Here is a 27,139-nt window from a genome sequence, read left to right as displayed (position 1 = left end):
ACTTAACTAGTAGGTTGTAAGCTCTCCGTAAAGTAATATGTAGTCGCATAATATGACATTTACCCGCATTTATCCAATAAGCAGCCTTCAAATCTGTACACAGAAGTATTAAAAAGCCGTGAATTTCAGTTTCTCTCGCTACGGTTAATGTTCAAACCTTGTCTGCTCATGTAACTGTCAGCTGTAATAAAAGTAGGTTTAATAAATAGTGTATTTGCCCTGTGTAAATAACAATATATAGGAACTGTATCTAAAATAAGGGGTGATAAATACTAATACAACCGGCTGGAAAAATAAACATTTATTAATTTGAATATCCTATATATATTTTGAATGTGTTGAAACTTGACACCGGGCAGGTGCTACTGAAAGTCTTAAGAGATCCCTGCAGCATAGACCTTAATTTTTCCAGTTTTATGTTGGAAAAAAATGTCCTGGATCCATCTGTTATGAATAGGAGTCCATTTGAGAAGGATATTCCTTCTAGCTAATAGAGTGGTGAAAGCAACAACAGGGGTAGTAAAACCGGTGTACGGTAAAATACCAAAAAGAGCTGTCAACGGATTGAGGCTGAGTTCAACATTCAGTGCTTTTTCTAGTGTATCGAACACATTAGACCAAAAGGTTAACAGTCGAGGGCAAGAACGACAAGAACATATGAAAATGATCTGCTGGGCCTTGTCCGCAGTGATTACAAGCATCACTCTTGTCTGGGAAAAATTTAGATAACTGGGCGTTAGTCAGGTGAGCTTTATACATTGTAGTAGGCTGTGTCTGGCACAAATTGAAGAAGAATGCACCCGATTTAAAATATGACACCACTGATCATCTGAAATGGGTGTACCAAGATCTTGTTCCCATGTTTCCTTTAAAGGTCTTAACACAACAGTGTTCAGAGTATTAATTAAATTATAAATGATTGAAATAAGATGTTTATTGTCAGGTTTAAGAGCCAAAAAGTTGTCTAGTGCATATTCAGGAGGGCGATTTGGGAAATGAGGGAACAATTTCTGTACAAAATGTCTGGTCTGAAAAAAGCTAAATAAATGAGTATTGGGTAAATTAAATTTGGTAGACAAAGCTGAAAAGGATGAAAACACCCCATCTCCATACAAGTCCTTGATGGTGAGAAGACCGTTGCATGCCCACATACGGTATGCAGCGTCCGAACTAGATGGTGGAAAAACATGGTTATTCAAAACAGGCATATGTATGGAAGCTCTATGTAGTCCGAAGGATTTCCTAAACTGGGTCCAAATTCTGGGTGAATTCGAAATGACAGGATTCGACGCAATTCTGTTGACAACCAAGGGGAGCTGAGAACTTGTAACAGAACGTACATCATATTTTGTTGACGTTTCAGCGTGGACCCAGGGCGGATAATCATTGGTTAAGTGGGGATTATTCCAGTATAAAATCTTACTGATATTACACGCCCAGTAATAATGCTGGAAATTCGGAAGGGCCATGCCACCTTTTGACTTGGGAAGTTGAAGGATAGATTTCTTAAGATGTGAGGGTTTGTTGCCCCAAAGGAAAGGTCATATCATACTGTCCAATTAAAAAAAAAAAAAAGACCTAGTGATGTGAATAGGAATATGCTGAAAGAGATGGAGTAATTTAGGAAGAGTGATCATTTTAATTAGGTTAACATGGCCAGCAAGGGATAGTGGAAGTGTGGACCATCTTGCCATGTCCTCCTTAGTTCGATCCATGAAAGGTAGAAAATTATGACTAAATAGCTGACCATACAGATTCGTAAAAAATACTCTTAGATATCTAAACCCAGCTAAAGATAATTTGAAAGGAAACTGAGAGAACGAAAGTTTCCTAGCTTCAGGGTTGACAGGAAATAGTTAGGTTTTCTGCTAATTTATTTTATAGCCAGCTAAATTACCAAAATTGTCTAAGACATCTAGGATCGCAGGAATGGAGCAGGAAGGGTTAGAGACAAAAAGTAATAAATCATTGGCATACAGGGAAAGTTTATGAGTTAACCCAAAATGAGAGATACCTTCAAAAGCCTCGAGATTGTGAAGCCAAATTGCTAGTGGCTCTATGGCTAAATTAAAGAACAAAGGGGAGGGAGGGCATCCCTGCCATGTCCCCCGATGTAGGGGAAAAAAAGTGGGATTGCGTACCGTTCGTATGTACCGAAGCAACTGGTGATGTGTAGAGAAGCCGTATCCAAGAAATAAAATTAGGCCCCATCCCAAATTTCTCTAAAGCAAAAAATAAATAGTCCCATTCAACTCTGTCGAAGGCTTTCTCGGCATCTAAGGATATGATGACTTCCGAAGATGCAGAGCAAGGGGAGGACAAAATACTGAGAAGTCTCCTAGTATTAAAAAAAGAATGTCTCCCTGGAATAAAGCCTGTTTGGTCTTCTGAAATTAAAAAAGGTAAAAACCTTTTGAAGGCTGAGGCTCAACATTTTGGATAAGACTTTGAAGTCAACATTTAAAAGGGAAATTGGCCGGTAACTTCTGCACAACGCAGGGTCTTTTTCTTTTTTTAAGAATAAAGGAGATGGAGGCTGTAGTTAGGGTTGATGGGAGATAGCCCACTTTAAAGGAATCATTATATAATGTCATTAACACAGGTAAACTCTGTTGTAAAGCCATCTGGACCCAGAGATTTGTTGGACTGCATGGATCCAATAGCATCCAGTTTTTCCGATTCAGTAATTGGGTCACCCAGGCTCTCAGCAAGACTTGCCTCAACCGTGGGAAAATCTAGTGTGTTGAGAAAATCAAACTTTTTGTGAGTACCAGAGGGGCTTCCAGATGTATATGAATCAGCATAATAATCAGTAAAGGCAGTGCTAATACCCACTTGATCGCATATCAGTTCCCCTGTCGGAGATCATATACACAAGATCCATCTAGAGGTGCTAGCAGCACGCGTCTGTTGTGCTAAGAATTTCCCAGCTTTATCACCTTGCTCAAAGAAATGCTGCCTACTCTGTAAGAGCTGCCTAGTAATCACACTCGTCATGAGAAAATCATGTTCTGAAAGTAATTGTAGTCATTTAATGTATAGGGAGGGAGAAGGGGAGGAGGCATAAATCATGTCTAAGTCCTGCAATACGTCTGATAAACGTATTATGTAATAATTTGAAAAAAAAAAAAAAAAAGCTCCCCTCCCTCCCTCCCACCACACCTTCCATAACTTATACATGTGAATATCCCACCCATCTTAAGGAAACAATCTCAGAACAACATAACAATCCAAGTGAAATCACACTCTGTAGAAAATGGACAACTTACTGGGTCTTGACTCCCACAACAATATATTGAAACTGAAACTCCCAGAAACAATAAATATAACCAGAACCAGAACAAAACATAGTATCAACCATCCTTACAGGGAAAAACCAGCATGTATCAAAGAAAAAAAAATCCTCGGTTGTTCGGCGCTTTCTTGCATAAAAGAACCGCCGTAAAGTCTATTATACCAGAAGAAATAAAGTCCTCAGTATCAGTCAACAGAATGAGTGGAACATCTTTACCAAAATGAGCTGGCACAAGCCAAGGAAAACAAATCCTTCGTCACACCCAGTGAAGTGAACAGAGCCCTTTTACAGAAGAAAGCAGAAGCAAGTCAATGATATAAAGTCCTCCGCTTCCACCAGTGAAGTGAAAGCCTTCCTATTTCATCCTGTGTCTTGATGATCAGTCTCGCTGGAAAAAGTAAAGAAGGCCTCATTCCCAGTTCGTAGAGAGCTGCCATGATGTGCCGAAATTTGGCTCTTTGCGCTGCAACCTCAGGTGCATAATCTTCAAATATTGTGATCGGGTTGCCCTTGTACTTTAGGTTGCCTCTCTTAGCCCTGGCTTCATGTAAAATCAGCTCCTTCTATTGATAGCGATAAAGCCGGATAATGACCGTTCTTGGTTTCTCACCTATCACTGGTTTGGCGGCGAGAGTTCTATGGGCTCTGTAGGGATGAGAAGACATCTTCGCCAAATACATCCGACAGCAACTGAGAAACCTTGATCGATTCCAGTAAGCCGACTATTCTTATATTGTTCTGGCGGCTGCACGACTCAAGGTCTAGCTGATCCCACAAAAGCTCATTGAAGTTAAGATCCATAACACTCTTTTCCAGTTATCTGTTGTCCAATGTCTGTTTCTTTGCCCACTCTTTCTTTTTGTTTTTCTGTTTCAAAAGTGGCTTTTTCTTTGCAATTCTTCCCATAAGGCTTGCACCCCTGAGTATTCTCTTTACTGTTGTACATGAAACTGGTGTTGAGCAAGTAGAATTCAAGGAAGCTGTCAGCTGAGGACATGTGAGGCATCTATTACTCAAACTAGAGACTCTGGTGTACTTATCCTCTTGTTTAGTTGTACATCTGGCCTTCCACATCTCTTTCTGTCCTTGTTAGAGCCAGTTGTCCTTTGTCTTTGAAGACTGTAGTGTACACTTTTGTATGAAATCTTCAAGTTTTTTTGGTAATTTCAAGCATAGTATAGCCTTCATTCCTCAAAACAATGATTGACTGACAAGTTTCTAGAGAAAGCTGTTTCTTTTTTGCTCTTTTTGACCTAATATTGACCTTAAGACATGGCAGTCTATTGCATACTGTGGCAACTCATAAACAAACACAAAGACAATGTTAAGCTTCATTTAACGAACCAAATAGCTTTCAACTGTGTTTGATATAATGGCAAGTGATTTTCTAGTACCAAATTAGCAATTTAGCATAATTACATAAGATGTTGGAGTGATGGCTGCTGGAAATGGGGCCTGTCTAGATTTGATCAAAAATGACTTTTTTCAAATAGTGATGGTGCTGTTTTTTACATCAGTAATGTCCTGACTATACTTTGTGATCAGTTGAATGCCACTTTGGTGAATTAAAGTACCAATATCCTTCCGAAACAGCAAAATCTGTACATTATTCCAAACTTTTGGCCGCCAGTGTGTATGAATGTATGTATGTATGTATGTATATTATATACAGTATATATATGTATGTATATTATATACAGTATATATATGTATGTATATATATATATATATATATATATATATATATATATATATATATATATATATATATATATATATATATATATATATATATATATAGACACACACACACACACACACAGTGGCAAGAAAACTTGCGTGAACCCTTTGGAATTAGCTGGTTTTATGCATTAATTGGTCATAAAATGTGATCTGATCTGCATCAAAGTCACAAGTATCGACAAACACAATTTGCTTAAGCTAACAACACACAAACAATTATAATAGTTCATGTCTTTACTTTACATCCCATTAAACATTCACAGTGCTGTGGAAAAAGTAAATGAACCTTTGGATTTAATAACTGGTCGAGCCTCCTCTGACAGCAATAACTTCAACAAAACGTTTCCTTTAGTTGCGGATTAGACCTGCACAACGTTCAGAAAGAATTTTGAATCATTCTTCCTTACAGCACTGCTTAAGTTCAGCAATATTCTTAGGATGTCTGGTGTGAACAGCTCTCTTGAGGTCATTCCACAGCATCTCTATTGGGTTAAGGTCTGAGCTCTGACTGGTCCACTCAAAAAGATGGATTTTCTTTTTTGAAGCCATTCTGTAGTGGATTTACTTTGATGTTTATGGTCATTGTCTTGCTGCATCACACAACTTCTACAGAGCTTCAGCTGGCACACCCTGACATTATCCTGTAGGATATCTTAATAAACTTGGGAATAATTTTTCCCTCGATGATGGCAAGGGGATGCATTTGTGTGACATAATTAACTCGTCAGTAAAGTGGTTCATTTTGCCGGTTTTCAGCTTTTTTAGTTTACGCAGATTAAGCGGGGAAATTTGAAAAGGATTATTTGAAAAAAATCTTTCTAGATTTTTTTTCCTTTTATATTTAAAAAAAAACATTGTTAGTGCAATGTTAATGTCTTTAAGTATCATTGTTAATATGTTATTTTCTCATTCTCTCAACAGTATGTTTTAATTAAAATCGCTTCAATATCACCATGATGTGTCTTTATCATTTTTAGTTAACTGACAAATCCAAAAAACCTTCGTCAACAAACATTTTCGTCAGCAATTTTGTTGATGAAATTAACACTGACAAGATGTATGGACTGCTTTAATGGTGTTCTTTGTCCTTTTTAGTGCTTGACATGGTCACCATTAAAATTGCTATATGTAAAATAGCTGTGTGCGGATTCTTCTAAATTTGTCATGTTGTTTTCAATGGAAATAACAACAGCAAAGGGGATTGCAACAATATGAAAATGATTAAATAATGACAGATTTTTTTATTTTGGGGGGAACTATTGAACACATTTTCTGCTTTATAAAAATGTTTATATTTGGATGCACTGTTGCACTTTGAACACAATGAAAATATCAGGTGTTGGAACAAGAGAGCAATTCTTGACTATGAAGCAGCACAGAGGCAATAATATGTCTATTTCTGGGATACAGCCTGTTTCTTTCTTAATAGAAACACACAAATTAGCCTAATTTTCTACAGATCCATATAACCTTCATCTCAGTTTATTTTTCAAGGACAAGGAAACCAGGAAAAATAAATAACATTTTGTATGATAAGAAACTCTTTGGAGTTGCATTAATGATCAAATTGATAAGAGTGAAAAAAAAAAAAAAAAAAAAAAACCCGGAGATGCCAAGCCATAATCAGTTGCCAACCTATAATCATATTCGGGAAACTTAATGCACTCTCCAACTCTCGTCCTTGTTCGACTCCAATGACTAAGTTGTTAAGCATCACGTTGTGCCCCAAGCCCCAGACACATGCCCAAACTCAATCACTGCTGGAGACGGATCAACCAGGGCTGAGAGAAGGCATTAACTGTGGCAGCACCTAACGTATGTGACTGGCGTGCTACATTAGACCTACCTGTAGTCTCGCAGAGCCAGACACAGCTGATTAAATGGCAAAAGGTCTGGACCATGTTGCAGAACCGGACACTTAAGACAGGAAGAGCTTTCTGACTGACATGTAAAGAGGTCAATTAGAGTTTGTTTTGGTACAATATACCATTTTGGGGCAGAGATTTTCAGTGAATAAGGTAAACGTTTGTCATCCTAATCTGTGCTGTATTAAGTGAATACAAGCCATTCATCCATTGGATGAGTGGGAGAAAGCTACTGATCATCTTTAGTAGGCAGAGGAGACACATGTGATTGTGAGAGTCAGTGGATCGGAGCCGAGCTCCACAGCTAAATTCAGTTTAGGCTGTGGCTTTCCCTGCATCGCTGGCTTAGACAACATCCTGCTTCTCCAAAGCACTGCTGATAATTTCATTACGGATCTGCGGATCAATGTTGCTTTGTGCTCTTTAAATACTACTCTGGTGAACTTGCAGCCTAATTGACCGGCCTTTGTACCATCAATTGTTCTTCACAAAGGCTCTTTTTCTTCTTGTACACAATCACCAAGATGTTTCTACGTCATATTCTTGATGTAATGCTAAACTTCCTGTCTGATTGGAGTACAATGTCTATTCGCTTTCTGTGAAAACTATGTCCATCCTTAGTATTCCTTAAAGGAATGGTTCACCCTAAAATGAAAATTATGTCATTATTTACTAACCCTCATGTCATTGCTATATAGTATAATTTGATATTTTGTACGCAAAAGGTGAATTTTTGCATAAGGTAGCTCATACAGCTCATTTCTATTCATTGTGACCACGTCTGTCAAGCTCCAAAAGCTCCATAAAATTGTGATTGACAAAACCAGTCAAGATAATGTCCTGGTCCTATTTTACTCCAAAACCTACAGATCCGTTTACAGTAAAAGCATAGTTGTAAATAAGAATGTCAATTTAACACAATAATGTACGCAATTAATCATGTCCATGGACCATAATAAGGAAGATTCCTTATATCTCAGCAGTTCAAATTTGTAGTACCACCTGTTTTCTCCAGGGGGCAGTAAGCGAAACTCCAGTTGTATATGCAACATGCAGCTTATACAGAGAACAAACCACATTTACAGAGAGCAGACACCACAAGATGAGAACATGTTCTTGCGCTCAAACACAGCTTGATGGAGCACAAATCTGAATGCAGCGATCTCAAGACATGTTTTTCTAAGTTTCAAACTACGTTTAACTTGACACAGCGACCTAAAAAGGTACGTTTATGACGCGACGCGACGCAACCGAGATGCTCCAAAAGGGTCCATCTGACACAGGTGTACACTGACGCATCCATAAACAAGCATTTATAATAAATCTCGGACTGATTTACAAATTCAACTGCAAAATAGATTGCTGTGAACTGTAGGCCAATGATATACTTGTGTTCAATAATATGGAAATAAACAATATATTGCATTCTAAAGCCACTTTTTGTATTGACTTTTTTTATGCTTGTGTGCCAAAATAATGTAATGCATTTTAATTATATATATATATATATATATACACACACACACACACACACACACACACACACACACACACACTATCGGTCAAAGGTTTTGAAACACTTGACTGAAATGTTTCTCATGATCTTAAAAATCTTGATCTGAAGGCATATGCTTAAATGTTTGAAATATAGACAAAATTATAATTGTGCCACCATATTAATTTATTTCATTATAAATCTAAAATGTAATAAAAAAAATAAAATAAAGTTTTTGAAATTGATGACCTTGACCAAATAATAAAGAAAAGCAGCCAATAAGTGCCGAACATAGATGAGAACTCCTTCAATACTGTTTAAAAAGCATCCCAGGGTGATACCTCAAGAAGTTGGTTGAGAAAATGTCAAGAGTACATGTCTGCAAATTCTAGGCAAAGGGTGACTACTTTGAAGATGCTAAAATAAAACATAGTTTTGAATTATTTTGGATTTTGTTTAGTCATAACATAATTCCCATAGTTCCATTTATGTTATTCCATAATTTTGATGACTTTACTATTATTCTAAAATCTGAAAAAAAAAAAAAAAAAAAAATTATATATATATATATATATATATATATATATATATATATATATATATATATATATATCTATCCGAGCTTTAAGGGTTAATTATGTTTTTGGCCTTTTTAAAGCTATGGACACTATGAACTGTCATTGTATGGAAAAGAGCTACAAGAAGAATCTTCACAAATCTCCATTTGTGTTCTACAGAAGAAAATACAGCCTACTTCTTTGGACCAACATGAGTGTGAGTAAACAATAAGAGAGTTTTTATTTTGGAGGGAACTGTTCCTTTAAAAGCTGAGCTAAGACCATTTAAATTCATCTTAGCAGACCTGTTTTACTAGTTAAAGGGGACGCCCTCTCCTACTTCAATGACAGAGCTTCCTCTGTGAGGCTTCTGGCACCACGACAAGTAACCATTGAAGAGGGAACCGACTGGCGTCACTTTGTCCTCACGTGCGGGTCTCTAGCACACCCACCCATACAGACACATTTTATCTGTGACTTTCAGGGACAAATATTCTCTGAACAGTGTCTTATCTGATGCTGGGTATCTCCCCTGAGGTTCTTGTCGCAGAACACAAAGGCACATGTCTCTATACGCTGGTGTGGCACTCGAGACTGGTACACTGGGTGTAAAACAGCACCTTTTGTGTACATTTACTGTATTAAAAACATGGCCAATAATATGAAGTAAAAGTAGAGCTATTTGAATGTATTTGTGTGTTTTTTATGACTTAATTAGAAAAGACAATGGAGAAAGACCAGAAAGTAGATTGAAAGAGAGAAGGGAATTGGACTGGGAAAAGACACCGGCCGATCTCAAATTTGCATCCCCACGGGAACACCCTGGCTCCCTTTGTGTCGTGAACATTTCTTTCCATAATGTAGATAATTGATGCTTCTCAATTCTTTAATTGTGCATCCTCATTCCTTTTCCTTCCATCCTTTCCTCCTATGATTTTGGAGGTAAAAATATAATCTTAGAAAAGGTGGCAGTGTCGTTATTTTATGTTTACATAGAACTAGGTAGGTCTATTACTAAAATCAATTGACATCCCTTGTTGCATTATATGCCAATGGTGTGGGTGGAGAAAAAAAAAAGAAAACAACTAAAACAATAAAGCTGAAATGCCTTTCACTCCAGAAGTATTAAATATAACTTTATATCCTTTTAGATTCTGTTTCTGAAGAAACTTTCCTTTTTGTATTTTCATTTTTAAGGCCCTATATGGTTAACTCCCAGAGATATGGGGCTCTCAGTGTTGCTCCATTTGTAAATTGTACATTTTACCCACTCTCAAAGGTGAAAAACCAAATGTGGTCACATTGTATGAAGCTAGTTTACTTGTCCAACAAAACAAAGGTCAAATAATAATGTCAAAAGGTAAAGGCCAAAAAGTACAAACTAGAAGTGCCTCTATTCACATAAAAACAATGTTAAAATCTTGATTTTCGAGAGTATAAAAATACACTTTCATTAAGGACACTCATAAGAATGCTCTTTAGTAAATATGATACCCATTTGTTTTTTGTTTTTGCTTTTTTGGATTTCAGACATGTATATCTGCAAAGCTCTGGAATGTATCATTAGGAGTCCAAGCACCAAATATTTTGAAACCCTACTATATTTGCACTGATTTTCTAATTATTATTTTTCTACCCTAAAAGTGCCTGAGAGTTTTGGGAATTTGGTTGATTTGACATGGAATATCCCAGTGGTAATATAGCAGACTACTTTTCTGGAAAGCTAGTTAATAAAAAAATTAGTAGTTGCGAAGTCCTAGTGTATTTATGTACTGGGTTTAAATCTTGTAAAATTTTGCAACTTTTAGACATCGATAACTCAACATGGAAAAAACAGGATATTCTATTCACTCACTTTGTTTGATCCACCTCTTGTCGGCCACCACCACATTCTCTGCGTCCACCACAATGACTTTCCCGTCCCGCGGGCCCACGGCGAAGTTATCGAAACTGACATCCAACAGATAGAGAGCAAAGTCAAAGTCATTGTTGGTGAGCTGCTCAGCGATGTCCATCAGTTGCTTGGCCAGATCTACTCTTTTCTCCCAGGGAGCGTTGAAGAAACTCCAAAGCTCCTCGCCCACGTAGTTCACTGCCACCATCCGCCCGCAAGCACCCAGGTACTTTGCAAATGGCCAGCCTTCATCTGATGGAAAACTCTGAGAACAAGTCAGAAACACACAAAGGAAAGAGTGAGTTTATATTCAATAACAACTTTAACGGACTCTAATGAGAGAGTTTAAAGATTCCCATCGTAACTCTTCGCCAAACATCAAGTTCAATGAAAAGATTTTTCTTCCAAAGGAAGTTGGCTACTTGCTGAGTTGAACTTCAAATAACATCATAAAATAACAGTAAATTGGACTACAGGGACTTCATTGGCTTCGACAATGACTGCAGTGCTACTGAAAATGTCCAGACGTTGAATTGAAATGTTTACTTGCCAAAGCAAGCATCACCATTACAATGGCTCATACTTACGGGTTATAAACTTAGGCATGTACATTGTCCCATACTGTCTGTGTTACATCAAACTGTACAGCTGGTTAAGGACATGTTTGCCATTTTATTAAGCAATCAGACTAATGATTTTTGCCTGGCAGAAGATAAAATGGGTTAAAAAAAAAATCCCATTGAAGGAGGGACCTAAACCATTTCTAGGGACCAGAATATCATAGAGACTTGGGAGTGTGATCTTTTGACTTGGGCCAATAAGCAACCATTTTTGAACGCCTTAGCAACTACCCAGAACACCCTAGCAACCGCATAGTGGCACAGTTACACTGAATGAGGGAGCCAAGCCATACTGTATCTAGGGTCCAAAATATCAAAGAATTGGTGTGGGTTCTTTTGACTAGTAAGCAACCACCCAGAACACCCTAGCAACCACATTTCAGCACATTGAAAACAATCAGCACAGTGATTTTTTTTTTTTTTTTTTACTATAAATTCTCCTCCCTGCTCAGTCAATCTCCTCTTTAAAGAGCACCTATTATGGTTTTTCCAAATATTACCTTTCATGTAGTGTGTTATATAGCTGTTTGTGAATGTAAAAAAGCCTGCAAAGTTTGAAAAATCAAAGTGCACGACAAATGGAGTTATTGACACCCAAAAGAAAGAACCGATTCTGAACACCTGAAACGAGTCGTTAGCAATTCCAGACTTACTTCCTGTACTAACCTACATAATTTGGTAACAAAAAACCCGCCTCTGGTCTGTTTACATGTACAGCCACTGCACGCTGTTAGCTATTAGCCTCTGCTAACCGGCTAACTCATGTTATTGTCAAACTACATATAAACTTACCACAGAGAAACGTCCTGTTCTCGTTGTGCTTGCGATGGTAGTTTGGGTTGATCTTCCGATGTATCACTATTGGACTCGGGATCAAATTGGTAAGGTAAAACAGACATTTTTTCAGACGGAGCTGAAACTCGGATATGGTAGTGGGCGTTTCCTTTCTGCCACGTGCTGTAAGTGGTAGACCAATCACAACAGACTGTGACATCTGACCAATCAGAGCAGAGTAGGCTCTCTGAAAGGAGGAGTTTAGAATGAATCCTTTAGAATGGATCAATGCTAAAAAAGGTAATGCTGCAATTTAAATTATGAGCAAATTAAAGTGTTTTTTGACCTTGGATGCATGTAACTCTATTGTATGACACCTTTAAAACAAAATGAGGCACTTTTAAAAACCATAATAGGTGCACTTTCACATTCTTCTTCTTGTGTTTTTGGTGATTCACATTCTTCATGCATACGCCCCTTACTGGGCAGGGATAAGAATTTCTAGGAAAAATGGACTTAAATGTTGATCTGTTTCTCACCCAAACCTATCATATCACTTCTGAAGATATGGATTTAACCACTGGAGTTATGTATTACATTTTTGCTGCCTTTATGTGCTTTTTGAAGCATCAAATTTGGCACCCATTCACTTGCATTGTATGGACCTACAGAGCTGAAATATTCTTTTAAAAATCTTAATTTGTGTTCTGCAAAGGAATAAAGTCATTTGCACATCTGGGTTGGCTTGAGGGTGATTAAATGATGAGAGAATTTTCATTTTTGGGTGAACTATCCCTTTGAGGCCGTGCGGGGCTCAAGTGAATCAGTGAATCATATATGTGAACTAGTTCATTTAGTTCCATTGCTGCTTTCACAATACAATGTGACAAATGCAGCGTTTTGTGACATTACAGCACTTCTAATTGGAAAATACAGCTTGTTACTGGAAAAGCTACACTATTGTGAAATAGCTGAGCTACTGTCACACAACTGAAAAATGTAGGCAAGTTAGTAACGTCGCTACATTTATTTCACTACTCCCCAACACGCATTAGCAACACCCTGGCAAGCATCCTAAGCACCCTAGCATTGTGGTGGCGACTTTTGTTCTAGCACCCCTCACATTTCCTTCAGAAAATTTTATAATCTAGTTATTTTAATGATACTTATTCTGAGTCACATCTAGCCATGAAAAAAATTTGAATGTTGGGGAGCCATCTGTCAGCTGTGACTTCACTTTGCAAATCTCTTCCAATACACACAAATGAGGCAAGTAAGGCAGCTGTACTCCAGTAACTGGGTTGGTCTCTGAGGACCTTAAGAGGGCATGTCTCATTACAGCTTTACCCTCTATTCTTTCTACTGCAGTGTGGAAGTGCAGAAGCAATTACATATTAGAGCACAAATTAGAGCAAAATAAAAGGAAAAGCAAATATATTTACTGTCCAGGCCGCACAGTCTGCTTTATTCAATCAGATTGACACTCTGTTCTAATGATTCATATTTGAAATGTACAAAGCCTTCGTCTTGTTTTGTACAGCTGATATTCATCAATAATTGTACCTGCTTTATTTTTCTGAGCTACTCGAATGACTCACACTAGCTTCATTGATATTGACAGACAGTGCTGCGCGCAGGAAAAATGCGAACAAGTGCAATCGGATTCCCTTTCATTTCATAGTCTGAGAAATCTAATAGTCTAGTTTAAACTGTCTCAGAATCTGGTTAAAGTTTAATGGAGAGTCTCATTAATATTTCACTATACACATATTATTTTAAAACATACAATCAGTAAGGACACAGGAAGAAAAATGCAGCAGTTCAGTTCTGGCTCTTGTGTTACACTCCCAGACTGGTAGTCCAGAAAAGGTGAACACACATAATATATAAAAATATTATATGCATGGATGACCCAGATGACCTATTGCTTATTTATTTATTTATTTGTTTGTTTTACACCACAATGTGCTGTATACAACTGCATGGAATACTGTATTCCTCGATGTCTAGCTGTAAAAGAAACTTGATCTTCCAGTTCCGGTGTGACAAATTTTATTACTCAAAATTTGCATTTATTTTCATTAATTACTTATTTTTGGATTGGACTATCAAAAGTTTAGACTTTTTTTGCACGAAATTAAATTTAAAATGCAAACTATCCATTTACATGATGATAACTGGACACAGTTTGCTAAATTAAACAAACACATGGCAATGTAGCATTCTACACATTTACTGTAATTGCAATACCACACGTTTAATTTGCAGGGGTCGGCAACCTTTTTGACATGGAGTGCCATTTTTTCTATTTTCTTGGACAATGGCTGTGCCCCAACGACCCCCCAGAAATGATATTATCAGCATAGCAGTTTGAGTGAAAATTTGGTGCAAAACCTGATGATTATGATACACTCATGATCCTGCATGTGAATTTTCACAGAGCATCTTAAGTGCTTTAATGAAAGTAAACCTGTCCTTTTGTACAAAATGAGTTAACACAGTTAATGTCACAAATTTGCTTATTTGATTACTGATCACGAAATGGTGTGGAATCTTAAATATTTCTTATGTCATTGTAATCATGCAATCATTGCAAGCAACAGCAAGAGAGCAGCAGGCTATTTAATTTATATGAAGTTTTTCACACCTGCATTCCAATCTACATCTTGATGTAATCCTTCTTCATGATCACGCAGCGTGTTTTCATCAGCTGAATGGGAGACTAAACACTATTAAAGTGTGACGAGACTCGCGCTGTACGTGCAAGCCATTCAGGCATCACAAGCCGATCAAATATTTAACCCTTTTCGGTGAATCGCACCTGCAAAATCCTAAAACTTTATTTCCAGGTTTCATTTATATTTTGAATAGACTCAGATTTTTTAACTCCATGATGTGGGTTTATGTTTTCTCTTTTAATCGTTTAATGTAATTTTGAGTGTGACCGTGGTTTAATGACGGTGTACCTGTATGCTGGGTTGGAAATCTCAAGGATTAAGAGTGGTGTTTTCCTTATTACATCACGTGTTGTTCTGAAAGTAAAAAGAAACAAATGGAACACGGAATGTCGACTGTCATGCGCGCAACCTGACCGAAGCAAAGCGGGCGCGTTTACTCCGAAAGTGAAGCGCTGCCGGCTCGTGATGCGTGAATGGTTTGCACGCGCTGCACGAGTCTGTTGGGTAAACTGCAGTCTCGTCACATTTTAACTTTTTGTTTAGCCTCACATTCAGCTCATGAAAACACGCTATGTGATCATGAGGAAGGATTACATCGAGATGTAGATTGGAATGCAGGTGCAGATTTATAGAAATAAAATAGTCTACTCCTCTCTCGCCATTGCTGGCGTGCCAGTGATTACCCCATCCACATGCTAATGCTGGCATGTGTGTCATAGGTTGCCGACCCCTGGTGTACTGTTTCATATACAATTGTTTTAAAAAAATAGAAGACAGTAGGACTGGGTAAAAATATCTCGATATCCATTCTAAAACCCCAAGATCGATCTTTTACTTATATGCGCAACTCTCTGTCTGTGATTAGCCACTGGCTGATAAATGTTTAGATTTCACTCACCAGCGATTTGAGTGTATATTGGCGGAATAGTTTAGCATCCATTTACTGCGTGTTGAGAGTTGAAGTTTGATTTGACACATTCCGTATAATGTGTGTTCGAAGACTAGATCCACGCAATTCATTTGTCACTGAATAGCGTCTCTTTTAATACCCTTTCTGTCCTTTACACACAATTGTTGATCAAAAGCAACAACAAATAAACATTTAATTCTAATCACGAACAGCACTTTAGGTAAAGAAGCCATCAGAGTCCTCTCTCGTTAATATGCGCTCATTGACAGACACTCTTTACAGAACTGTTGGTTTTCTTAAACAGACAGTACCGATTTTTAGCACGGGTTCTACAAATCAATGTAAATAGTAAAATTTAAGTTTTAAACAACAAACGTGTAACAAAATATAATATACGCAGTATAAAATCATATTTATTGATTTGCACATTTTTAAAAAGCTAAAATGTGACCCAAAATGTCATGCTTACATATGGTTTTATATGTAAGCAAAATGGACTTTATAACTCAAATATACCCATATGAATTGATATCGATTCGGACTTCAATCAAATCGAGAGCTTGTGAATTGGAATCGAATAGGGAAATATGCATCTAGTGGTGCACCGATCAGGAAATTTGAGGCCAATACCACTCTCCGATTTTTTTAACACTAAGACCAACTGATACCGATTTTTTTTCTTAAAGTGCCCTTTGCCACACTTTTGCAAGTTATATTGTGCAGTTATGTTTATGCCCCACACAGTAAAATTACGGTAACACTTTACAAAAAGGTTCCATTTGTTAACATTATTTAACAACATTACTGTAGTTAACGTGAACTAATGTTAGGTACAACCTATACTATACTATTACATATATATTATAAAATTTTTAAAATCAAATGTTGTATTATTTAACATTAATGCACTATGAACTAACAATGAACAATTGTAATTTTATTTAACATTATAATTAATAAATGCTGTAAAAATATATTGTTAATTGTTTGTTCATGATACCTAATGCATTAACTAATGTTAAAGAAATGAAATCTTTTTATTAATTGTTACCAAAATTACATTAAAATTACATTAATTGTGAAATGCTAACATTGATTTGTATTGAAAACAGTTATGAATAGTTCTGCTGTCAATATTAAAGGTCATTGTGCATACTGGTACGCAGTAAAAACCATGAGAGCATCACACAGAGCAGAGATACATTCAAAAATAAGAAAGATATATCCATTACAAGCTCTAAAACTGCTCCAGTGAGAAACCATTAATATCTATGATTTGTTTACTGTCTTTGGCGTTTTGCTGTAACAATCACTAATTATTAAGCAAATGCATGAAGACGCAGTGCCGTTATGGTTAAAATGTCAATGTTGTGATTAGTGGTATTGTGGCCAACATTAATCTGATTTAAATTGGGATCCTCACAGAATAGCACTGAGATGAGTGACTGATGATGAGATATTGAGACCACCTGGAGAGCGTGCATGTTTGATTGACACCGGGAGTGAGCATATTGAAGGGAGTGAAGCTGAAAGTGCTCAAACAGACTCTAATCACTCAATACAGCGTCTGATTGTCACGACTCACATTACATCATGTATTCAGATTTGTATACGCATGTTTATTTGTCGTTTAATTCATTTTTATACCCGTTTGCAGTCTCTTTATCCTCTCCGTGCTCACAGTGTAGCGAGTCAGAATTACTACCATAATGTCTCTAGAAAATGGGCAACTTAATTTTCATACACATGTAATTCTTACACATTTTTTTTTAAAACAAAACAGCATATTCATGTGAATTACATCATGTCTGAAAGTTTAAATTCATGAATGCTTAGAACTGCCAACAATTCACCCTCCAGAGGCCACACTGTCAAGCATCAAGGGCTGAGAAAGAGCGCATTCATTAGAGCAGCAGTGTATGTGTGATTCCCTGTTTGCTGCAAAAAAAGATCGGCCCTAAATCTAGACACGATCGGCCTATCACCGATCATGGATTTAAGGCCAATTTCGATCAGTGGCCGATCAATCGGTGCACCACTATCTGTATCAATACCAAGCCCTAGAAGACAGTACTGATAGACTGATATACCACCCATTAAACTCATCCATTTAAAAATTTAACTGCCCAATAACAGTGTCCGCATGGCCAATTAACCAAAATGTTTTTTGTTTTTATGTTTTAAAGGAATGTTCCGGGTTCAATTCAAGTCCTACATACAGTCATAAAGTCTGATTGAGGCCTACATACAGCCTGATAACAACCACACCAAATCAAACAAAGGAAGTCCAAATCAGACTACAGATCCCATGAAGCCTTGCTCACTTTACACCTATTTGTGAAATTCTGAAGGATTGAACTCTCAGCTCCTATTGGATGAGGTGCATGACAGAATGCGTCCCTCAACCATGACATCATCGGGAGTATAACAACCTAGGAGATCTTCCTGGGCGTTGCTTCCAGCGACAGTATGTGCCGTGTCTAGATGCAGCTCTTCTGATCCCAGGTGTAGCCTTGTTGCCCAAGGAAGTAACATACGTACTTGAAACTGTGGCCATACAATCTCCATCTCGCTGGACGAGTTGAGATTTCTCCATGCTCCACCGAGCACGCTATCGGATCCGAAGACAGCCGAGCAATCCATGTCTTCACCCATTTGGCTACAGAAGTGAAGAAAGAGAATTTCTCTTCCCTCTTCAACCGAGTCGACTTCGCTAATTTCTCCGCCAACCTGCCGAGAATCAGCCACCCTACTGCCTGCCGACAGAGTGAGGAAATGGCCTCCTGTCATTACCCCAGCTTCGAGGAACTGAGTTAGAGTCAAACAACGGACGAACACATATTCTACCCGCGTCCTCATGCAATTCAAGTAAGAGGTTTATGTCTGGGCAGAGATAGATTATTATAGTGTGTTATTCTTGTGTATCAAGGTTATTGCTTACATACCCGCACACACATTTGGCGAGTAGATAACTTGCCGTTAAAGCTCAGCTTTGTCCTAAGTTATCGTACAAGCGAAGACATGCGCTAAATGGGCAGACGACATTAACGAGTCTCTCTCCGCCCACATTCGCGGCCATATTCTCTGGCCGGAAACATCGCGTGACGTACTCTCCATGAGAGCCATGTCCGCAATTTTGTGCGCGCCTCTCCTTATACACACACGCACACATTCCTTCCTCTCGTGTATTATTGGTATATTTGTTACCATAACTAATCATGTTACTGTTTAGTTTGTAGTTGGAAGTCAGAAGTTTATTGACTGCATTGTATTGATTATTAATTGATATTACTGCATCAATAAACTTTGTTATACTTTAAAGAGAAGTGTTTTGGTATTGTTCTGCAAGCACTTGTGTCAAGGGCTGGCAGGGGATGTCAGTGCTCGGATTCAAGCCTTCATTGTTTTCCTTTTGAATGTCGATGTTCTCCGAATGTCAACTTCCCTAAGAGAACAATCCTATAGTGAGACTGCTATACTGTCTGGTTATTAGTTCCTGATTCCAGGGTGGTGCCCCAGCGATATTAATCCTTATTAATATTCTATTGATTTTTATAATTATCTTTGATTGTTGATTTGAAGGATCAATAAGCTAGTGTTAATTCTAATCAATGTTCTATTGATTTTAATAATTATCTTTGATAATAATTAATATTCTATTGAATTTGATAATTGATGGTTATCTTTGATGATTGTTGATTTAAAAGATTAAAAAGATAACATTGATTCTAATCAATGTTCTATTGATTTTAATAATTAATAATTATTGCTAATAACCAAACCCGCTCCTAAACAAAGCACCCAACAGTATTCTAACATTCACTTTAATTTTAAGTGTTTCACTGTAACCCAAAATGTGTATTTTTGCTCTTTTTTTTTATTTATTTTTTTATAAACGAGTCCTAATTTCTTTTTTTTTTTTTTTTTTTGTGGTAATCAACATTATGCTACAAATGCTGTCGACTGAGCTTAACTTGTATTGAACCCGGAACATTCCTTTAAAGAGCCCATATTATGCTAATTTACAGGATCATGATTTTATTTTGAGGGTCAACTAGAATAGGTTTACATGCTTTAATGTTCAAAAACACATTATTTTTCTCATACTGTACATTTCTACTAAACCTATTTTCATCCTCTGGCTCAAACGGTCTGATTTAGGTCCTGTCTCTTTAAAGACCCCTTTCCGAAAAGCCCATTCTGCTCTGACTGGTCAGCTGGCCTAGTCTGTTGTGATTGGTCAACCACGTAGAGCATTTGTCGGAAATGTAACGCCCCTTACCATAACTGAGTTTTAGGTTTCCTTAACAGCTGTAAACACTATTGTAACTATGGTAACGATGGTGTCGGTTTTTGCTGTACCAGTTTGAGTCCGATAATGAAATTTTGGAAGAACAAGCTGATCGACCCGAACCACCTTCACAAGCACGACTTGAACAGGATGTTTAAAAGTGGTAAGTTTTACTTTTGTAGCTTTCTTTCAAGTACACTGTTGATTACTGTGAACCTAACAAAGCTTCAAGTAAAAGACACGTAGTGCATCTAAGTTAGACATCTTTTGCTGGAATGGGTGTAGCCAAACTTTTTTTGCCCGAGATATGAACGGAGAACAGAGGCTTACTACCGGTTATTGTGCAAGTTAGCCATGGACTACCGTGGATGGCGGCCGTAACATTACAGCTTGTAATTATATAATAATATAAGACTCTTGAGATCGACCATTTTGTTACACAGTTTTAGGTAAAAGCCGGCCCACAGCTGATTAGTAAACCCTTACCAAATGCAAGTTAGCCGAGCACTACCATGGATTGCAGATGTAAAATTATCGTTTGTAAAAATAAATCCATCTCCACACTTGATCACTATTCATGATAGTGAGAATGACAAACAATCTGCATAATTCGACACAATTGTAGGTAAAAGAAGCTGAAGGCCCGCAGCTGATTAGCAAAACTATTTCAACACAATAACATTAGCTAGCAGGTTAGCAGAGGCCTACAGCAGTGCACTGGGTTTACACCATAGCTACAACACAAAACTCTGCATTTGAACTCTCTGTAGCACATAAATCCATAAATAATCAAACATACTTACAGGTTGTGATCCTGAAGTGCCAGATTGTCCCAACAAAGTGGGAACTGCTCCATCTTTCAGGAGTAACCGTCTTGAAAATCCGGCATTGGTTGTGGTTGTATTGCTAAATAATTAAAATACATTTTAACTATTTTAATTCGTCTGCCTTTTGAAGTCCAAACAAAGAGGTTTTGCTTTCGCAGTGAAGAAAACAGCGTCTTCTCAACATGGTGACAACACTAACCAAACTCATCCTGACCTTGGTTATTACTACCTTTGTTTGAGGGCAGGCCAAAGTAGCCCTTAGTCGGGCATTAATGCAAATGTGTTAGATAGTGACGTATATACTGTACGGAAGAAATGGCTGGACTACAATCCAGACGTTTCTTGTAGTTCTTGAGCAGTGTTGTCTGTGGGAGAGGATAACTCCCTTTTGTGTGGACTTTGTGCTTTGTAACTTTGCAGACCTTTTACATGCACAAACAGCTATATTACACACTAAATGAAAGGTAAAATCCCAAAAAGCACAATAGGGCCTCTTTAAGAATTTGTATTTATTATTATTATTAAATTGTGAATAAATATTGTGCAAAGCCTTCATATCATTTCAGCAATTATGTCTCATTTATTGTTAAAAATTAATTTTGGTCAACCACTACTGGGCAGTAGTATATACTGTGCTGTGTGTAGTAAGCTAGAATTCCATTCTGAACATGCACATAAATGCACTTTTACTGTACATGGTGTTCATGGTAACAATGTCCTCCTCACTGTTTTTCATCTATTTTTTAGTCATGCCTCTTCCTCAGCTTCCTCTCAATCTGTCTTTCTGCAACACACATGAAGCAGCTTGACAGCTTTTATGTTGCATTTAGCCTTTGACTCTCTATTTAAGGCTTCTAAGCAGTGTTGGGTAACGTTAATTTTAAAAGTAACTCGTTAGAATATTGCATTACTCCTTACAAAATTAACAATTAATTGAAAAGTTATTTTTAATGGGAAGTAAAGTGTTACATTACTTTTGCGTTACTTTTTTCTCAGTCACTTTCTCTTCTGCTATGCTATGCATTCCATACAAATAAGCCATGCATTGCATACAAGTGACATTACAGGTCATGCTAGCTACTGTACAACACTCATGTCAAAACAACATAGTAAACAAACAGATATTTAGAAAGTAGGCCTTCACGTCATATTTATAATAAAGAATCAATAACATGAATATGAATGATTAATTTTTCAATCAACATGGCAACCAATATGAATAATGAAGAATAACCACTGTCTTACCTAAAGCAGCAAAGTCCAACACTTGAACCTGCATCATATCTGTCATCATGTGCTGTGCCCATCGACAATGTCAGAGTCAACTTAAGATGTTTTTCAAAAGTCAGGATAAAATTCAGTGGGGAATGCCAGCCTAACATGTTCAAGGAATTTGTCTGATAATAAAAGTATATTTTTCACTTAAGTTTTCTCATTGCACGCTTGTATTAAGAGTTGATCCACGGTGCGTACAGACACCACAACTTCAAAGGTGCATGTTGATACAACATGAATGGAATCGTTTTTAATGCTACCAAAACGTTATAAAAACAGTTTGTTTCATGAATCAAACTACTTGTTTATTATAAAACAAAAATTTAGAATATTTTTAGAAACTAAGATATTTTCTCTGCATACACAATCAATGTAGAATGTTGTTTCACCATCACTGATCCAGAGTCAGCTTTTCTCATCCCATGCTCCCAGTTACAGGGAGCTGTAACGGAGCAGTTTGGCTGCATAAGTCAGTGATATGAGCGAGTATTTCACCCTGTGTATCATGTCATGGCCAGTAGAAGACTAGTCTTACAATCTATCTGCCTAAACGCATTTACTGATTTTTTTAATGAAATGTTTATTAACACATGAATCAATCACATTTCACTCAAACGAATGTTAACCTCATATTACGCTAAAACGCGAAATGTGCATGTGCGTTAGCGAGTTGATTGACAGGCGATGTCTGTATCTAAAAGGTGATTGGCTCTTTATCCGCAAGGCGGGACTTACTTTCTATATCCATTGACTGTTGGGTGCTAGAGCTTCTTGGCTGGGCGTTCCAATTTCTCCCATTAATTTAAATAGAAGTGACTCATCTCTGCTAAATAGTCTCTGGCCTCACATTCAATAGAACTACAATGCCCATCATGCACTACGTCTCCTCTCCAAAGTTTGCACAATTTTACTCCCGATTTCTCGCAATAGAGGGACAGTATGGGTGTACAAAAGCAACGCGTTTCTTTATTTAAAAAGTAACTCCGATATTATTGTCTAAAATAAAAAATATTGAGTTACTTTACTCATTACTCGAAAAAGTAATCTTATTACGTAAAATGCGTTACATTTATCGTGTTACCCCAACACTGCTTCTAAGAATGGACCATTGGGATATGACTCAAAAAAGGCTGGACGATATAGCTAAAATAAGCATGTCTTCAATATCTCAATATTTATTAATTTGCTTTGAAAAAGGCTCAAAAAGGCATGTATTCCACTCAGGTTTTCACTAAACAAACACAAGGAAGAAAGATATTTAACCATGTTGTTTATATGCACCAACATTGGAATACATAAAACAGCGATATTTACATTCATACTGTAAATTGTTAGAATCAGTGTATTGAACTTATTCACTAAAATGGGCAGTTTGAAAGAACCGATTCATGCAAACTAATCCACAATTTGTGCTTCTTAGGTTTAAATCAGAGACGCATTGTTAAAATATCTTAGCGGTCTCACTGACAAAGTTGTGTCTTTTTATATTGGCAACTAAATAATATAATATTACAGACTAATGCTATAATTATAAATATTATTTATTAGGCAGTAACCCCTTTATTAATGCAATAAGGCACTAGAAGCCATGTGATTTTGTGAATATACTCGGCTATGTGCTGTGCCTAACAACTGCCTTCAGCCATGACTACATTCAAAATTGAGCACAGCCTTGAATGCCTTAAATAAATTTAATTTACATTTAAATTTAATTGCTTGAAATAAACATCATTAATATTAGATACATTGCCCATCCTTAGACTCAAGTTATCAGGCCATAATACAGTTATGCCAACAAATCCAGGCACCAGGCATCCAGTAAACAAAACACACATTTCTTCTAATCAGTGCTAAACAGTGCCAACAATTTCTGCAAATCCAATTTGTTCCGAGGCATTATAAATCTGAGTGTGCAATAACAGCAATATTAGCCCTCTCTAATATTAGTAATTAGCATAAGTTAGAGCGGCAGCATGCGTGCAGTAGGCAAGGAGGGGGTGGTCGATACACTACAGGAGGACTGACTCAGTCAGCAGAGAGGGGCCAGTCTTACAGCACTGCTCACTCCTAGTACACTTCCTGTATGGGTTTGATCAGACAGCCTCCGAGAGAAAGAGAGAAACCTCAAAGAGAGGGATTTGAATAAAGAAACAGCAGGCCAATAGCTTTTGTGATGGGCTTTGTTGTTGCCTTTGCTCTGTTAATGAGGGTTAAGGGTGGCCTTTACCAAAAAAATTACCTAATAAGGCAACCCTGAGGCTGTTCAACATCACATAGATGCTAGGACTGGGCTGGGTGGAATGACAGTACAGTCCATGCGATGGAAGAGATTCTGCTCTACCATTTAGAGTAGATTTATCTAGATTGCTAACAGTGGACAGGACTGCAATACGTTATTTACACATGAAGGTGACAAAGAAACAGATAATGGTTGAAATACAGAGCATGACGTGTCAAGTTTAGGATGAAGTTGTTTTCAAAGAGAGCATGAATTGACTTTTGATTGGACCATTTAATTGGACAAAAATCTGTGAAGTGCAAGATGAGTCATCTATATTTTTGGTCCCGCATATAAAAAAAAACCCCAATACATTTTAAATGCATATATCTGCTAAAAGTTGTGACTGAAAGTCACACAACTACAATTTTGTTTTCATAGGGTCTTGTAGGGGGTGTTTAGTCATTTACGAAAAAGCTATATATATATATATGATTTAAGCAATATAACATGAGCAAGAGTGCGATATGGCCCTACATCTGCACTGCTGTGATTCGGCCGCAGGCACGAGGGCCGTAGGTAATCACAGCAGTGCTGATTTAGGGCCATATAGCACGACTGTGAGTGTGATATTGCTTATATACAACAGTTCAACGAACAAGTAGATTTAAAAAAAAATTTGGAAAAACCAAGCATGGTCATAAACACATTTGTTGATGGAACTACGTTCTTACGCGACGGATCAGAATCTGCCATTGCTGGTTCAAAACAAATGATGCATCCAAGCCTCCATTAGCATTCAAAAATTTCACTTCAGAAATAGTATCACGGCTTGTGCTGTTTCTAACGAGTTATTGGATAAACAAGGATGGATGTGTGTGTGTGTAAAAAAAATAAAAAAATACTTGTAAAAAGAGACACATATACAGTAGCTCTTAACACATCTACGAACACAAGTGGAGTGATACACACAGAGAAGCGTCCGAGTGCTGATGGTGTGAGACCATCAGTGCTCGTGGAACATCTCTCATCCAATCAGATTCGAGGACTGTAACTAACTGTTGTATATCACAATATCCGATTAATTCTTCAATCCTTGGCTGAGGGATCGGTGAATATTCTTGCTTTAGTGATTTTGCATTGAAAATTACATACATTTATTTTAAAAATGAAAAACTTAAACCAAAGACATTTCTAAATTCACATTGCACTTCAAACAAAATGAAAATGCAATTAAAATAACGAAGTGGTAAAAAAAAAATCATATATAACCACCATTTACCGTCAGGTAAGTATCCGTCTATGACAACAGGTGGAAAATTACTAATACAAATTAAGATTTAAATACAATTACAAATGTAAACATAATAATTATAATGATGATAATAATCACTGAAATACTGTATAAATCATGGTTCGAGGTGAACGTGTTTTTGTATTATTTTATGATTTAATCACAGAAGTATAGGATATATATAAAGTGACCCTGCAGAGTTGCACTCACAATGAACTGGTCTGTGGAAATAAAGTGAACTGAACTCAGAACTGAAATGTCTAAGGTCATTAACAGCATTTTAATAGACAATACTATTCTTGCACATTTTTTTTCAGAAGACTGAAATAAAGAAAGAGAACCCTTTACATATGCGTGTTCCACGAGACTGCACGCCTCCGTACAAACAGCACGTCAGACATGCACATAGATGGCTTTTCTGTCATCTGTTCTTAAAAATATAATAAAGTGTTTTTCTTCAATGTGTGTCTGTGTGTCTAACAGCATTTCTTGTGTCATTTCGAATCCGAGACGTCTTACAGTTACCCACCATGCACATTATATTCGCTACCTGCAATTAAACGACTTCTGTCAGTGCACACACTTTTCTGCCTGTGTAATTTGATACGTTGGTAAGGAACATCTGGCATTCAATGTGTTATTTAGGTTCATTTATCATGGGTAGCAAACTCTTCATTAGGCAACTATTCTTTATTTAAGGCTTTTCTATTTGTTTGGCTATTGTATTGATATTGGAAGTTCCATTCATAATGTTTCCCCTTTTACCCGGTATAAAATTTCACACCAGTGTTGTCCCTTGTACCGAGTAAAACCGGTAACAGTGTACACCGTAGCAACCCTACCGTAATGTGAACACTTACAGACAATTCATGCAGCAATCGTCAGGACATCCGTTTGGGACAGTGCTCATAATAAATCTAAATGCTATAGTAAAGCTATGCTTACGTCACAGTATTAAAAAGTCAGGGGTAAATTCACGAAGAATGAATTGGTAAACACGCCGGTTATTTGCACGCGCTGCCTGTGCTGGTTCAGCACCCAATTTACTAAAGGAATTATGCAGATCAGGCAACAACGCAAACATGTCCAGAAAACCTGCTGTGAACGCAATCTGCACGGGCAGTTCTGATCTTGTGGGGCGATTTTGAGCGTTATATAGCAGCGGATGCAGCAGACCACTTAGATCTGTCACATTCTGAAAGGATTGAACAGCATTATGCACTACTGTGATCCAGACACCTGAATCATCTTTTTAACATGCCGAAAGTGCGCTTGACTACACAGCACATCTGGATATATGCCAGGTTATAACATCTTCTCCATCATTTTGATGAATTGCTCTATTGTACATCAACAGAAAATATACACAAACATCTTATTTAAATCAAAATAATTTTACCAGC

General features: G+C 37.3%; 1 protein-coding gene across 2 annotated transcripts in view; it reads right to left on the bottom strand.

The window, feature by feature from the left end:
• The window catches only part of LOC127431651 (divergent protein kinase domain 2A), a 74,252-nt gene that overhangs the window by 5,529 nt on the left and 41,584 nt on the right, over positions 1–27,139 (bottom strand). For both annotated transcript variants that reach the window (XM_051682181.1, XM_051682182.1), the window contains one exon: positions 10,811–11,114. In XM_051682181.1, the coding sequence (XP_051538141.1) occupies positions 10,811–11,114 (304 nt within the window). The remainder of the gene's footprint in view (positions 1–10,810; positions 11,115–27,139) is intronic.

This window comes from Myxocyprinus asiaticus, chromosome 41, assembly GCF_019703515.2.
Source record: "Myxocyprinus asiaticus isolate MX2 ecotype Aquarium Trade chromosome 41, UBuf_Myxa_2, whole genome shotgun sequence".
Taxonomy (NCBI): domain Eukaryota; kingdom Metazoa; phylum Chordata; class Actinopteri; order Cypriniformes; family Catostomidae; genus Myxocyprinus; species Myxocyprinus asiaticus.
The sequence above is the reverse complement of the archived record's forward strand: the minus strand, read 5'-3'. Positions and strand labels throughout refer to the sequence as shown.